Below are 14,014 nucleotides of genomic sequence, written 5' to 3'. Positions count from 1 at the left end.
ACCTCAGCCAAACCAATATACCCATTGTTATTGCTGCTTGCTGTGTGCTCCACAATTTCTATGAGAGTAAGGGGGAGACCTTTATGGCAGGGTGGGAGCCTGAAGCAAATCGCCTGGCTGCTGATTACGCACAGTCAGACCCCAGGACGATTAGAAGATCACACCAGGAAGCGCTGCGCATCAGAGAAGCTTTGAAAACCAGTTTGAAAACCGGTGTGAAAGTTGTGTTTCTTGAAAACCCGCCCCCTTGATTGACTCATTCCCTGTAAGCAAACCACCCTCCCCCCTTCGTTCACAGCATGCTTTCAAAGGAAATAAAGTCACTATCGTTTAAAAATCATGTATTCTTTATTAGTTGATTATAAACATAGGGAGAGAACCGACAAGGTAGCCTGGGTGGGGTTTGGGAGGAGGATAGGAGGGAAGGAAAAGGCCACTAAAAAAGTTCAAAATAATGACAGCCTTTTGCTTGGGTTGTCTACTGGGGTGGAGTGGGAAGGTGCATGGAGTCTCCCCCCCCCCCCACTTTCTTACACGTCTGGGTGAGGAGGCTACGGAACATGGTGAGGGGGGAGGGTGGTTATACAGGGGCTGTAGCGGCACTCTGTGATCCTGCTGCTGTTCCTGAAGCTCCACCAGACGCCGGAGCATGTCCATTTGATCACACAGCAGCCCCAGCATTGCAGCCTGCCACCTCTCATCTCGAGCATCCCTCCTCTCATCTCGAGCGTCCCTCATGGCCTCACGTTCACTGGCATCTTTCCTATATTTTGATACCGTATCCTTCCACTCATTCAGATGAGCTCTTTCATTGCGGGTGGATTCCATGATTTCAGAGAACATTTCGTCTCGTGTCCTTTTTTTTGCTGCCTTATCTGAGATAGCCTTCGGGATGAAGGAGGGAGGCTTGAAAAATTTGCAGCTGTGGGAGGGAGGGAAAAAAAGTAGAGAAGTATTTAAAAAGATACATTTTACAGAACAATGCTTATACTCTTTCATGGTGAACAAAACTATTCACATTACATAGCACATGTGATTTCGGTACAAGGTCACATTTTACATCTTAATATTGAGTGCCTGCGGCTTTGGTGTTAGAGAGCACAGACGCAGGTCCGGGCAACAGAATTCGGCTTGCATGCGGCCATGGTAAGCCATTGTCTTTTGGCTTCTGTAGCCATCAGAAAAGCAGCGCCCTCCTTTCCCAAATACCAAGCAAAGCCCGTTGAGTGCTGCGGTTTTCTTGTTAACATGCAGCAGCAGAAACCAAACTAACCCCCCCCATCCAATTCTCTGGGATAATCGCTTTACCCCTCCCCTCACCGCGTGGCTGGTATCAGGGAAGATCCCTGCTAGCCAAACGCAAAAAGCTCAGCGCCAATGATCTCTCCCCCTCTCCCTCCCCCCACTTGGCTAACTGCAGGGAAGGATTTCTTTTCAGCCACAGTAGGAACAGCCACCTCTGTCCCCTTAATTAAATTCCCGTATTTCAACCAGGTTACCATGAACGACATCACTCTCCTGAGAATAACACAGCGAGATAAAGAACAGATGTTGCTTGAATGCCAGCAAACACTGGGACCATACGCTGCCAGGCTTTATCATGCAATGATACCAGATTAATTGCTACTAGTATGGCATGGTCAAGTGTCCTACCATGGAGGACGGAATAAGGCTGCACTGCCCAGAAACCTTCTACAAAAGCTTTTGGAGTACCTCCAGGAGAGCTTCATGGAGATGTCCCTGGAGGATTTCTGCTCCATCCCCAGACACGTTAACAGACTTTTCCAGTAGCTGTACTGGCCACAAATGCATCCCAAGTCCTCAGGGCAAATTAATCATTAAAAAACGCTTGCTTTTAAACCATGTTTTATATTTACAAAGGTACACTCACCGGAGGTCCCTTCCATGGCCTCATTGTCTGAGGGTTGGGAGGGTACTTCAGTCAGGCTGAGAAAAAGATCCTGGCTGTTGGGAAGAACAGAGTGCTGTGTGCTCTCCGCAAGCTCGTCGTCATCCTCCTCCTCATCTTCCCCGTCCGCAGAATCCTCAGGCATGGCTGAGATTACCCCCCCTAGAATTGCATGCAGCTCAGCGTAGAAGCGGCATGTCTGCGGCTCTGCCTCGGACCTTCCGTTTGCTTCTTTGGTTTTCTGGTAGGCTTGTCTGAGCTCCTTAACTTTCACGCGGCACTGTAGTGAATCCCTATTGTGGCCTCTCTCCATCATGCCCTTGGAGATTTTTTCAAATGTTCTGGCATTTCATCTTTTGGAACATAGTTCTGCTAGCACGGAATCGTCTCCCCATACAGTGATCAGATCCAGTACCTCCCGTATGGTCCATGCTGATGCTCTTTTTCCATTCTCAGACTGCATGGTTACCTGTGCTGATGAGCTCTGCGTGGTCACCTGTGCTCTCCACGCTGGCCAAACAGAAAATGTAATTCAAAAGTTCACGGGGCTTTTCCTGTCTACCTGGCCAGTGCATCTGAGTTCAGATTGCTGTCCAGAGCAGTCACAACGGTGCACTGTGGGATAGCTCCTGGAGGCCAATACTGTCAAATTGTGGCCACACTAACTCTAATTTGAAATGGCAATGTCGATTGCGGCGCTACTCCCCTCGTCGGGGAGGAGTACAGAAATCGATTTTAAGAGTCCTTTATTTTGACGTAAATGGCTTCATTGTGTGGACGGCTGCAGGGTTAATTTGATTTAATGCTGCTAAATTTGAATTAAACTCATAGTGTAGACCAGGCCTTAGTGTAAAAATGTAATAAGAAAAGCCAAAGAGGAGTTTGAAGAATGGCTAGCCAAAAATTCAAAAGGTAATAACAAAATGTTTTTAAGTACATCAGAAGCAGGAAGCCTGCTAAACAAACAGTGGGGCCCCTGGATGATCGAGATACAACAGGAGCGCTTAAAGATGATAAAGTCATTGCGGAGAAACTAAACAAATTCTTTGCTTCAATCTTCACGGCTGAGGATGTTAGGGAGATTCCCAAACCTGAGACGGCTTTTAGAGGTGACAAATCTGAGGAACTGTCACAGATTGAAGTGTCACTAGAGGAGGTTTTGGAATTAATTGATAAACTTAACATTAACAAGTCACTGGGACCGGATGGCATTCACCCAAGGTTCTGAAAGAACATAAATGTGAAGTTGCGGATCTATTAACTAAGGTTTGTAACCTGTCCTTTAAAATCGGCTTCTGTACCCAATGACTGGAAGATAGCTAATGTAACGCCAATATTTAAAAAGGGCTCTAGAGGTGATCCCGGCAATTACAGACCAGTAAGTCTAATGTCGGTACCAGGCAAATTTGTTGAAAGAATAGTAAAGAATAAAATTGTCAGACACCTAGAAGAACATAAATTGTTGAGCAAAAGTCAACATGGTTTCTGTAAAGGGAAGTCCTGTCTTACTAATCTATTAGAATTGTTTGAAGGGGTCAACAAACATGTGGACAAGGGGGATCCAGTGGACATAGTGTACTTAGATTTCCAGAAAACCTTTGACAAGGTCCCTCACCAAAGGCTCTTACGTAAATTAAGTTGTCATGGGATAAAAGGGAAGGTCCTTTCATGGACTGAGAACTGGTTAAAAGACAGGGAACAAAGGGTAGGAATTAATGGTAAATTCTCAGAATGGAGAGGAGTAACTAGTGGTGTTCCCCAAGGGTCAGTCCTAGGACCGATCCTATTCAACTTATTCATAAATGATCTGGAGAAAGGGGTAAACAGTGAGGTGGCAACGTTTACAGATGATACTAAACTGCTCAAGATAGTTAAGACCAAAGCAGACTGTGATGAACTTCAAAAAGATCTCACTAAACTAAGTGATTGGGCAACAAAATGGCAAATGAAATTTAATGTGGATAAATGTAAAGTAATGCACATTGGAAAAAATAACCCCAACTATACATACAATATGATGGGGGCTAATTTAGCTACAACAAATCAGGAAAAAGATCTTGGAGTCATCGTGGATAGTTCTCTGAAGACGTCCACGCAGTGTGCAGAGGCCGTCAAAAAGGCAAACAGGATGTTAGGAATCATTAAAAAAAGGACAGAAAATAAGACGGAGAATATATTATTGCCCTTATATAAATCCATGGTATGCCCACATCTTGAATACTGAGTACAGATGTGGTCTCCTCATCTCAAAAAAGATATACTGGCACTAGAAAAGGTTCAGGGAAGGGCAACTAAAATTATTAGGAGTTTGGAACGGGTCCCATATGAGGAGAGATTAAAGAGGCTAGGACTTTTCAGCTTGGAAAAGAGGAGACTAAGGGGGGATATGATAGAGGTATATAAAATCATGAGTGATGTGGAGAAAGTAAATAAGGAAAGGTTATTTACTTATTCCCATAATACAAGAACTAGGGGCCACCAAATGAAATTAATAGGCAGTAGGTTTAAAACAAATAAAAGGAAGTTCTTCTTCACACAGTGCACAGTCAACTTGTGGAACTCCTTGCCTGAGGAGGTATTGAAGGCTAGGACTATAACAGCGTTTAAAAGAGAACTGGATAAATTCATGGAAGTTAAGTCCATTAATGGCTATTAGCCAGGATGGGTAAGGAATGGTGTCTCTAGCCTCTGTTTGTCAGAGGGTGGAGATGGATGGCAGGAGAGAGAGATCACTTGATCATTACCTGTTAGGTTCATTCCCTCTGGGGCACCTGGCATTGGCCACTGTCGGTAGACAGGATACTGGGCTAGATGGACCTTTGGTCTAACCCAGTACGGCCGTTCTTATGTTCTTACTGAACATCGGAGAAGCCACACGGGTGAGCGCCCCTAGATAGTCCAAGCATGTATGGGGATATTCTCCTGTGTGTGTTCTCTGATGCGTAATATGGTTTGCTCTCTTAATGTAACTTTTTCCACAATCCAAGCATTTATGTTTCCTGTCTCTTGTGCATTGTCTGATGTTGCGTAAGGTCCAATCTCTGGATGAAACTTTCCCCGCATTCCAAGCAGCTGTGGGATCTGTCTCTTGTGTGAGTTCCCTGATGTCTGGTAAGGTTTGACTTCCAAATGAAACATTTCCCACAATCAAAGCATTTATAAGGTCTCTCACCAGTGTGGATTTTCCCATGTTTACGAAGATTTGAGTTGTTATTGAAACTTTTCCCACAGTTCAAGCATTTGTAGGGTCTCTCTCCCGTGTGGGTTCTGTGATGCTTAGCGAGGTCTGAGGTGCTACTGAAGCTTTTCCCACAGTCCAAACATTTATGGGGTTTCTCTCCTGTATGGATCTTCTGATGTGTAATAAATGATGACTGCCAATTGAAACATTTCCCACAGTCGAGGCATTTATAGGTTCTCTCTCCAGTGTGGATTTGCTGATGTGAAGTAAGATATGAACTCTGGCTGAAGCATTTTCCACAGTCCAAACATTTAAAGGGTTTCTCTCCTGTATGGATTCTCTGATGTGCAACAAGGGTTGATCTCTGTGTGAACGTTTTCCCACAGTCCAAGCACTTATGGGGTTTCTCTCTTGTGTGCGTTTTCTGATGTCTAATAAGGTCAGATCTGTGCATGAAACTTTTCCCACAGTCCGAGCATTTATGGGGCTTCTCTCCTGTATGGGTTCTCTGATGTGTAATAAGGCTTGACTTCCAATTGAAACACTTCCCACACTCAAGGCATTTATAGGGTCTGAATCCCGTGTGGATTCTCTGATGTATTGCGAGGTATGAGCATCTATTGAAGCTTTTCCCACACTCCGAGCATTTATGGAGTTTCTCTCCTGTGTGGACTGTCTGATGCCTAACAAGCGTTGACTTCTGATTGAAACATTTCCCACAATCAAGACATTTATAGGGTCTCTCTCCGGTGTGGTTTCTCCAATGAGAAATAAGGTTTGTACTCATATGAGATCTATTCTCAATATTGGGGCATTTATAGGGTTCTTCTTCCTTTTGACTTGTCTGCTGGACTGTGGTTTCCTTGGGATCCTTGCATCCTGCCGCACAATCAATGGATTCATCCACTTTTGTCACTTTTCCCAGCTGTTTTTCTGACCTGCCCCGATTTCCCCAGGCTTCTCCCTGTTCCAAGCACTGGGAAAAATTCCCTTCAGCTCTTCTCAAAAAGGTCCCCCATGGTTCCACTTCCCCGGGAACTTCCCACTGTTGATTGTTCTCCTCATTCACACTCACTCTCTCACCACCTGCTGGGAGAGAGAATCCAGACATGAGTCACTGCCTGTGCCGGGGAGAAAGGGGAATAGCAAAAACGGAAAACTCAACACAATAAAGGTGGGGAGATGGAGAAATTGGATTCTCTCTCCACATCCCCATGCAAACACTCACTGGGAAGTAAAATCAGGAAGGAAACTCCTGACAGCTAACAGGGTGGGTGGGAGACGGTGAGTGATATCTGACTACAGCCTGACCTGGGGGAGATGAGGAAGACCTCACAGCACATTTTTGGGAGTCTGAGCTTTTTCCTTCAGATGGTTTTTGTGTCAGTCTCACTGACTCCTCACCTGTGCGGGTACCTCTCGGGCTCTCCCTTTCCTCAGGGGCCTGGAGATCCGGGACCCACAGCTCTTCCCCTCGTTCCAGCCGGGCGATCAGGTCCGGTTTGGGAATGGGGAATCCTGCACAGGGGGTGAAATCAGGCAAGGTTGGGGCGCATCAGATATTGGAGGAATATTTGTCACAAAGAACATTCCTGAGTTTAACCGGACCCCATGCTGTGCTGGGGGCACATGGGATCTGAAGGAAGGGGGAGCATGGTCCCTGAGCCCCCTTGGGAGAGGCAAATATCTGGGGAATGGGGGTGGAGGTGATGGTTGTCAAGCCATCCCTAGGGCTTTCCGGGAGCTGGTGGGACTTGCTGAGGCAGACTCAGCTCAGGAGTTTAACCCCTGCATATTGCGAAATCTCCAGAGCCCTCCCCAGGGCTGGAGCTAGTCCCAGGAAGGGAGGGGCACTGGGATTCTGTGTGAGAGTGAGAGTTAAACCAGACAGGACAATACATGGCTTCTGCCCCCTTGAAAATTGGAGGGATGGGGATGAATCAGCATGTGCATTAGGTTTATGACTCCCCGATCCCATAGGAGGGGGTATGCAGATGAAAGTCTCGCTCCCACACTGGAGCTGGGGACTACGTGACCACGGAAAAAACAGATTCAGAAATGCAGACCCCGTGGCTTCCAATAACCGAGGGGACGAGTATCACTTACCCAATGAGGTCACCGTCTCATAGTTCTCCTGCATGACGTCCCTGTAGAGGGCTCTCTGAGTGGGGTCCAGCAGAGCCCCCTGCCCCTGGGTGAAATACACAGCCACCTCCTCGAAGGTCACCGGCATCTGAAACAACAAGAGTCCCCCACTCAGCACCTGCTGCCCCAGCCACTATCTCAGTGTTCATGGGGGAGAAAGATCAATAAAATGGAAGCTCTGGGAGGGCCAGAGGAGCAGAATCGCACCCCCACCCTGCTCAGAGCAGCCAGGAGGCTTCAGGGGGTGGGGAGGTGAGAGCTCCTTGTCCCCCCAGCAGACGGAGCAGGGCAGGGTCTTCTCATTTCCCACATGCCTGCCAGCCACAGGCTGATATGGGAAGCAGAGCTCTGAGCCGGGGACAGGGACAGGAATCCCAAGAGCTTCCCTTTTATTTCACAGCAGCCTCTGGCCAGTGGGTTCAGGCTCCAGCACTGGGAGTCTGGTCAGTTTTCCCAGCCCTGCCCAGGGGCGTGTTTCCTGTTTCAGAAATGGGGGAATGTTCACCCCTCCTCCAACCCACCAATGGGCCTTTTCAGAAAATCAGGCTCCAAGTTGAACATGTCCCAGCAGGTTTATCACACCCTGTCCCCTCCCTGCCTCACCCTGTGTGTTTCCTGCCCCTCCCCCTCTACAGCAAACCCCACTCTGCCCCAAAGCTCCCTGAAAATCTCCTACCTGAGCTGGCTCCATCACAGCCATTTCCCTTCCCTGTCTCCTGGAGACGGGACGATCTGGGGCAAAACGCAGACGTGATTCCTCAGCCTGTCAGGGCGAGAGGGGTGATTAGGGAGGTTTCAGAAGGGGCTTGAGTCCATTTCACACCCCGATTCCCCCCAGACTCTTTCCCTACAGACAGACGCTCTGGACTCTGCCATGCTGGGAAAACCCTCAGTCTCTTTATTACAACACAGACCTGGCCCCTCCCACCAGCACTGAACCCCTGAGACACTTTTAACCCCTCCAGGGACAGAGTCCCTAAGACAAATGCTAGAAAGGAGCAGAATCAAAGGAGCCACTTTGGCAGATTCCCCCTGACATTGCCCCTGAGGGCACTGCATCTCCCCAGCAGGGTGGGGACTGTCTATGTCAAGAACTGGCTTTTCCTCTGTCAGCTCCTCCCCTTGTTCCCAGGAGAGTGAGTCGGCCCAGGGGGATGCAGGGAATGGATCTGGGCAGGGCTGGGAGCTGGGAACCTCCCTCCCCACTTCTTGCTCCTGCTGCCCCTTTCGGTCTCACCATTCCCCTTCCTGTCTCTGTCCCTCCCCCCTCTGCCTGGGAGAACTGGGGACTGTCCCGTTCCTGTGGCATTTGCCTGGCTGTGTCACTGAGGGCAGCAGCTCTGGGAGCCACAGACCCATAGAGAGCCCCCCCCCCCGGTACAAACTCACCAGCAGGTCGCTGAAAGGGGCCCTTTGTGCAGAGTCACTTTCCTGCCCAGCCCCAGCCCTTTCCAAGTCCCCTGCAGGCTCGGCTCAGGGGCTGGTGTGGGCAGAGTCCGGGTCTGCCCCAGGGGGCTGATTCCAGCCACTGGAGAAAGTGTCCACCTGGGCTGGGCACAGGGGGGGGGGGTGTTAATGAAGGTCTGTCCCTGGCACAGACCCCACTGGGGAGCAGCAGTTTCCCAGTCTGGGCTCTCAGGTAGAGGAGGCAGCAGCATCTGACCCAGGCAGCTCAACTCAAGGGCTCTAATATCAGGAGCAGAGAGAGACACACACCAGCCCCCTCCTCTCCCTGAGCAATAGCCAGAGCCCTCTGGTGGCAGCAGCTAATGACTGGGTGCAGGTTTTAGCCGAGGCTCCGCTGCCAGCCTCCCACGCCCAGGGCCCGGCCCCCCCACACCTGGGAGCTGGCCCACCGTGCCCCCCGGCTCCCAGCCCATCATGCCTTCCAGGTCCCAGTCCCGGGTCCCAGCCCCCCCGCACCCTGGCTGCCGACTGGGGGGGACAGACACAGGTAAGGGGGTTGGCTTTCAGCACCCCCACTGTTCCCATGCCACAGGACATGTCCCTCCCTAAGCTCCTAGCTCTGTGAACTGCCACCCCATAGGTCCCATTGGCCAGGAACCACAGTCTATGGGAAGTGTGGAGGCGGTGCCTGCAGGTGGAGGCAGCGCGTGGAGCTAGGAGCCGAGGGAGGGACCTGTTGTCACTTCCGGGGAGCCCCCCGAAGGTAAGTGTCACCCAGAGCCCTCACCCCCTCCCACACTCCGACCCCTAGCCCTGAGCCCCCTCCCACATGCAAACTCCTCCTGCTGTTGTTGGGGGCAGGGGTGCTGGCCCAGAACTGCCCCAGCAGTGGCTGGTGAGACTGGCCCAGGGACCTGAGCTACTTGGGGCATCCCCGGAGGCAGCCACACCAGCCGCTGCAGAAGTCATGGAAAGTCACAGAATCCGTGAGTTCCGTGACAAACTTGCAGCCTTAATCATGAGCAGACAGAGACAGACACCAGCCTCCTCTGCCTTAGCAATAACCAGCCCCCCAGCCTTCCTTATGAGGACAGTTCAGTGGCTGCAGATTTCATTTGCCCACCTGGACTCACACCAGAACAGAACCAGAGAACCAGGTTGAACCGATATGCTTAACTGAACTGGAACTAGACATAGGCGCCAACTTTTCCCAGCGCCAGTGGATGCTCGAGCCCCCCACCCCCCCTCGACTCCACCCCTGCCCCGCCCCCATTCCAACCCCTTCCCCAAATCCCCGGCCCGGCCCCACCTCCTCCCCCGAGCGAGCCGTGTTCCCCCTCCCTCCCAGAGCTTGCAGCGTGAAACAGCTGTTTCGCGGCGGCAAGCGCTGGGAGGGAGGGGGGAGAAGCGGGACACGGCACACTCAGGGGAGGAGGCAGAGGTGAGCTGGGGTGGGGAGCTGCCGGTGGGTGCAGAGCACCCATCAATTTTTCCCCGTGGGTTCGCCAGCCCCGGCGCACCCACGGAGTCGGCACCTATGGAACCAGACTTAAACCATCATTTTTCCTCTTCCTCAGTGAACCTGAATCGAACTCAGGGAAAAATGGCTTCCAGTTAAAATGAAGTTTCAGCAATTTTTCAGCTCATTATATGACAAAATAAAATAAAACCTACTCTGATCTCATTCATTATAAAACAAGACAACAAAACAACCCCCAGGCATGTGATCACTACCGGAACAGCCTGTCCCGGCAGAAAAAGAGAAGGAGGCAGCCCACAGGAGCAGGGAGGGAGGGGGAGGAGAAGTGGGGGCTCCCTGTCCCAGAAGTTAACATTAACTCTTCAAGCCCAAGGAAAAAGGCTGCTCAATTCTTCTTCCCCTTAGACAGGCCTCCTCTCACCCGTCCCCACCCCTTGGGGCAGCTCCTCCCTCCAACTGTCACAACCTGAGGCAGGCTCCATGCCCCAAATTCAGTTCCCCACTGAAGCAAGTCACAGGGCTCACTCTCAACCCCCTCCCCCCTTCTGGGGCACTGCCTGGTAACTGAACTATTTTGGGTCATCTTGAACCAGAACCGAACACACTGACTGCCACTGATCCAAACCAAACCCCAATTCCACTCCTTTTGGCTCGCAGTGACTCTGGTTGGACACTGAATCCTGCACAGAAATCAGACCAGCCCCTGTTCAGTCCTGTCAACCCAGGAGTCAGACCCCCCAAATAATGAGATTGCCTTTAAACACAAATATGAAATTGGGAGCTGGCTGTGTTGGGGGAGGGGTTCTGGGTGGACATTTGCCTTTGTAAATTCTCAGCCCTTCGGGGGAAGTCTCCTGTCCGCCCCCAATTCCTAGGTCACCTTTCAAAAAAGGCAAAAGCAGGATGCAGGACACATGCAGGAGCCCCGCCCCCTCCACGGCCCCACCCCTCCTATCCCTAGAGGCCTCGCCTGCTGCTCCTCCTCCTAATGCCCTGCCCAGGCCAGAGGCTGGGTTGTGATAAGAGCTGCCCAGGGAGCCCAGGGCACTGCAGGGAGCCCCGGACCCTCCACCTGCCCTGGACAGGGGGATAGGGTGTTCAAGAGCAGCCCTTGGCACATGTACCCACCCCCCCAGGGCAAGCCACTCAGGGCAAGTGGAGAGTCTGGGGCTCCCCACTGCAGCCTGGGTGGCTCTTATTATGGCCCTGATCTAGCTGCTGGCCTGGTCAGGTGGCAGGGCTTCGGGGAAAGAGGAGGAGCAGGGGGTGGGGCCTCATGGTGAAGGGGGGCTAAGGCCCACCTCAATCCCACCCGCAGGGAACAGGCTGGCTCTGCCCCTGAGCCTGGGGCAGGCGCAGAGAATCCGGGACAAATGGTGTCCCGGAGTCATTCAGCTCAGGACCAGGACCTGAACTCTGCATTACAAGACTGTCCTGGCCAATTCAGGATGAATGGTCACCCTGCCCATTCCTCACTGCTGGTTTGACCATTTGTAGGGGAAAAAATCCCCACTGGCTGCTGGGCTGGGCAGGGCAGCCCCCTCAACCTTCCTTACCCCATTGGGCAGGGAAGCTGTCCTTGTATCTCTCCCCACCCCTCCGCCTTATCCCTGCCCCCCGGCTCTCCCTTCCCCAGCCAGTCTCCTCACAACCTCCTCTCCCCACATCCCCCCTTTTCCTCGCAGTGACCCCCCACTCATATCTTCCCTCTATTCCAGCGTCGTTCCCCTCAGCCCCATAATCCTCCCCCCCTTCATCACCCCATCCTCCCTTCGGTGCAACAGCTACCCCCTGCCACCATCCCCTCCTGCCCCCGGCCTCACACATCTCTGTTCCCCCGTCAATCCCCCCTTACTTACACCCCTGCCCCTCTTCAGCCTCCCCCCATGTCACTGTCCCACCTTCTATCTTTCAGCACTCACCTGGGATGTGGGAGACCCCTGTTCAAATCTGCTTTCCTCCTCTGCTTGAGACCTGGGTCTCCTACATCCCAGCCCACTCAGACACCAGCAGAACAGTTCCCATTCATGGATCCTTAGGCAGACCAAGAGCCTTCCTGCATCAATGAGGCATGATGCAGAGATAGCAACTGATCAGGGATTATTTTAAACACTAAAACTTTGCGGGGGAAGGGGGGTATGTGAAATATTGTGCAGAATCAGGTCTCCTTTAGCAGCTCCATGCCTCTGGGCCTTGGGATGCAGCTGTGAGAGAACCCAGCCCTGGGAACAGGTGCTGAGGTGTAGCATCCCCCCCCCCCCCGGGGGGGAACCCCTTGACCCCTCAACATCCTTTTTTGCAACCACTGCAGATTGCTCACCCCCATTGCTGTCGCTTTTAACTCCTCTGCCCTTACTTATCCTGGGGTTTCCCCACTGATACTGCCTGGCCGGGCCTTAGCCACATTCTTAACCCTGGTACCTAACTACCCCGTCTCTGATTTTCCCCACCTCCTTCCCCTACCTCCAGCGCCTTGACCCTCCTGCACATCAGTTTGGCCCCTGCACGGATTGTCCCCACATTGGACTCCTCTGCCCGCTCTTATCCCTAGGGCCAGCAGAGCCCCTGGGCCTCCCAGGTCAGCGAGCGGTACCTTCACACAAGCAAAGCAGTAGATGGTGGGGGCAGCGGATGGCCCGGGCTGGCTCCCCCCGCCCCGCACACACCGGGAGCTGGCGGCAGCTTTCCCGGGCCCAGGGCGGGAATCGCAGCCAGCTCCGCTGGGAGCAGCCCGGGGCCAAACCCCCCCCTGCAGCCCGGGGGTGACGGGGGGGGGGCGGGTCTCTCTTACCTTCCCTCCGAGCGGGGCCCCCTGGGGCAGGGGCCGGGCCGGGAAGGGGCCTGGCCGGGCTGGGGGCTCTGCCCTGGGAGAGGCTCCTGGGGAGCAGCGGGAAGGGCCCTGCTGGAGATTCCCCTCTCCCGGCTGCAGCCCGGGCTCCGGGCTCCCAGCACCAGCCGCCGGGGCTCGGGGATCTCGCCGGGAGCCTGGAGCCAGAGTCCCCGCAGCGGCTGCGAGTCACTTCCTGGCGCCGGGATACAGGGAGCCCGGCCATTGTTCCCACCCAGCTGCTCCTGGGTCCTAGCGATAAACCCATCGCGCTGCAGCCGCCTGCCATAGACCCTGCCCCCTGGGGGCCCCACCTCCCCTGGGCACGGGCAGCTTCTCCCAGCACTATGTAGATCCTGGCTAGAAGCCACAGGATCAATGGGGGAACAGAAAGAGACGTGAGATCCGGGGAGGGGGGAGTAGGGAGGTATCTATGGAGACTCCGGTTGTTCCAGAGAATCCAGGGGCGAGGGCAGCCGGGGACACTCTGTGTGTGATTCGCTCTGGTAACAGACTGGCACAGGGAGCAGGTGGTCAGAGCTGGTCTCTTGTCTCCACACCACACTCACTAGCTACCAGCCCTGGGCCGGAGCTACCAGCTCTGCTCCCCTATCTTGGGTCATGGAACTGTCAGAGCTTTGCCACTGGGTTCTTCCGGTTACTTGTAGGTCCAGATGAACCCAGCCCTGGGCTCTATTTAAACTCCTTCATGTCTGCCCCCCTCCCAGGGATCGCGTCTGCCCATGTCCCGGCTGGCTCCCCGGTGTGGGCACTGACTGCAGCTCCCCGTTGGGCACCTGGATGTCGGCAGTAAAGCTCCTGTTGCTCTGGGTCAGGGACTGGTGCTTTGCCCATTCAGGAGTGTCCCCTATTTCCCCCTCATTGTTTCCTGATTGTCACCAAAATCATCCACCTTCTCCTGATGGGCGCCCAGACAATCCCCATAAATGTTGTAATTGATCAGATGCAGCCATCGAAACAGACCAGTGCCACCCAGTTAAGTGCAGGGCCTCATTTTGCTAGGCCCAAAACAGATTAAGATATTAGATGGGTTTCAGAGTAGCA

The 14,014-nt window shown here is 52.9% G+C and overlaps 1 protein-coding gene across 8 annotated transcripts; it reads right to left on the bottom strand.

Annotated features, from left to right (window-relative positions):
• Nucleotides 1–324: 324 nt before the first annotated feature.
• LOC128847231 (zinc finger protein OZF-like) lies at nucleotides 325–13,110 on the bottom strand. Of its 8 annotated transcripts, XM_054046600.1 has the most exons (8): nucleotides 12,914–13,110; nucleotides 12,045–12,178; nucleotides 8,625–8,785; nucleotides 7,912–7,998; nucleotides 7,197–7,323; nucleotides 6,495–6,608; nucleotides 1,892–6,179; nucleotides 325–922 (listed from the first exon to the last, which is right to left on the bottom strand). In XM_054046600.1, the coding sequence occupies exons 4-7, from the start codon at nucleotides 7,933–7,935 to the stop codon at nucleotides 4,900–4,902; spliced, it is 1,545 nt and encodes a 514-aa protein (XP_053902575.1). In that variant the 5' UTR covers nucleotides 7,936–7,998; nucleotides 8,625–8,785; nucleotides 12,045–12,178; nucleotides 12,914–13,110; the 3' UTR covers nucleotides 325–922; nucleotides 1,892–4,899. The 8 variants fall into 8 exon arrangements, with proteins under 8 accessions (XP_053902575.1, XP_053902583.1, XP_053902577.1 ...); XM_054046608.1 differs by lacking the exon at nucleotides 8,625–8,785; XM_054046602.1 differs by lacking the exon at nucleotides 12,045–12,178.
• Nucleotides 13,111–14,014: the final 904 nt, after the last annotated feature.

The sequence above is a fragment of the Malaclemys terrapin genome, chromosome 13, assembly GCF_027887155.1.
Source record: "Malaclemys terrapin pileata isolate rMalTer1 chromosome 13, rMalTer1.hap1, whole genome shotgun sequence".
NCBI lineage: Eukaryota > Metazoa > Chordata > Testudines > Emydidae > Malaclemys > Malaclemys terrapin.
Note: the sequence above shows the minus strand (reverse complement) of the source record. Positions and strands in the feature narration are given on the sequence as shown.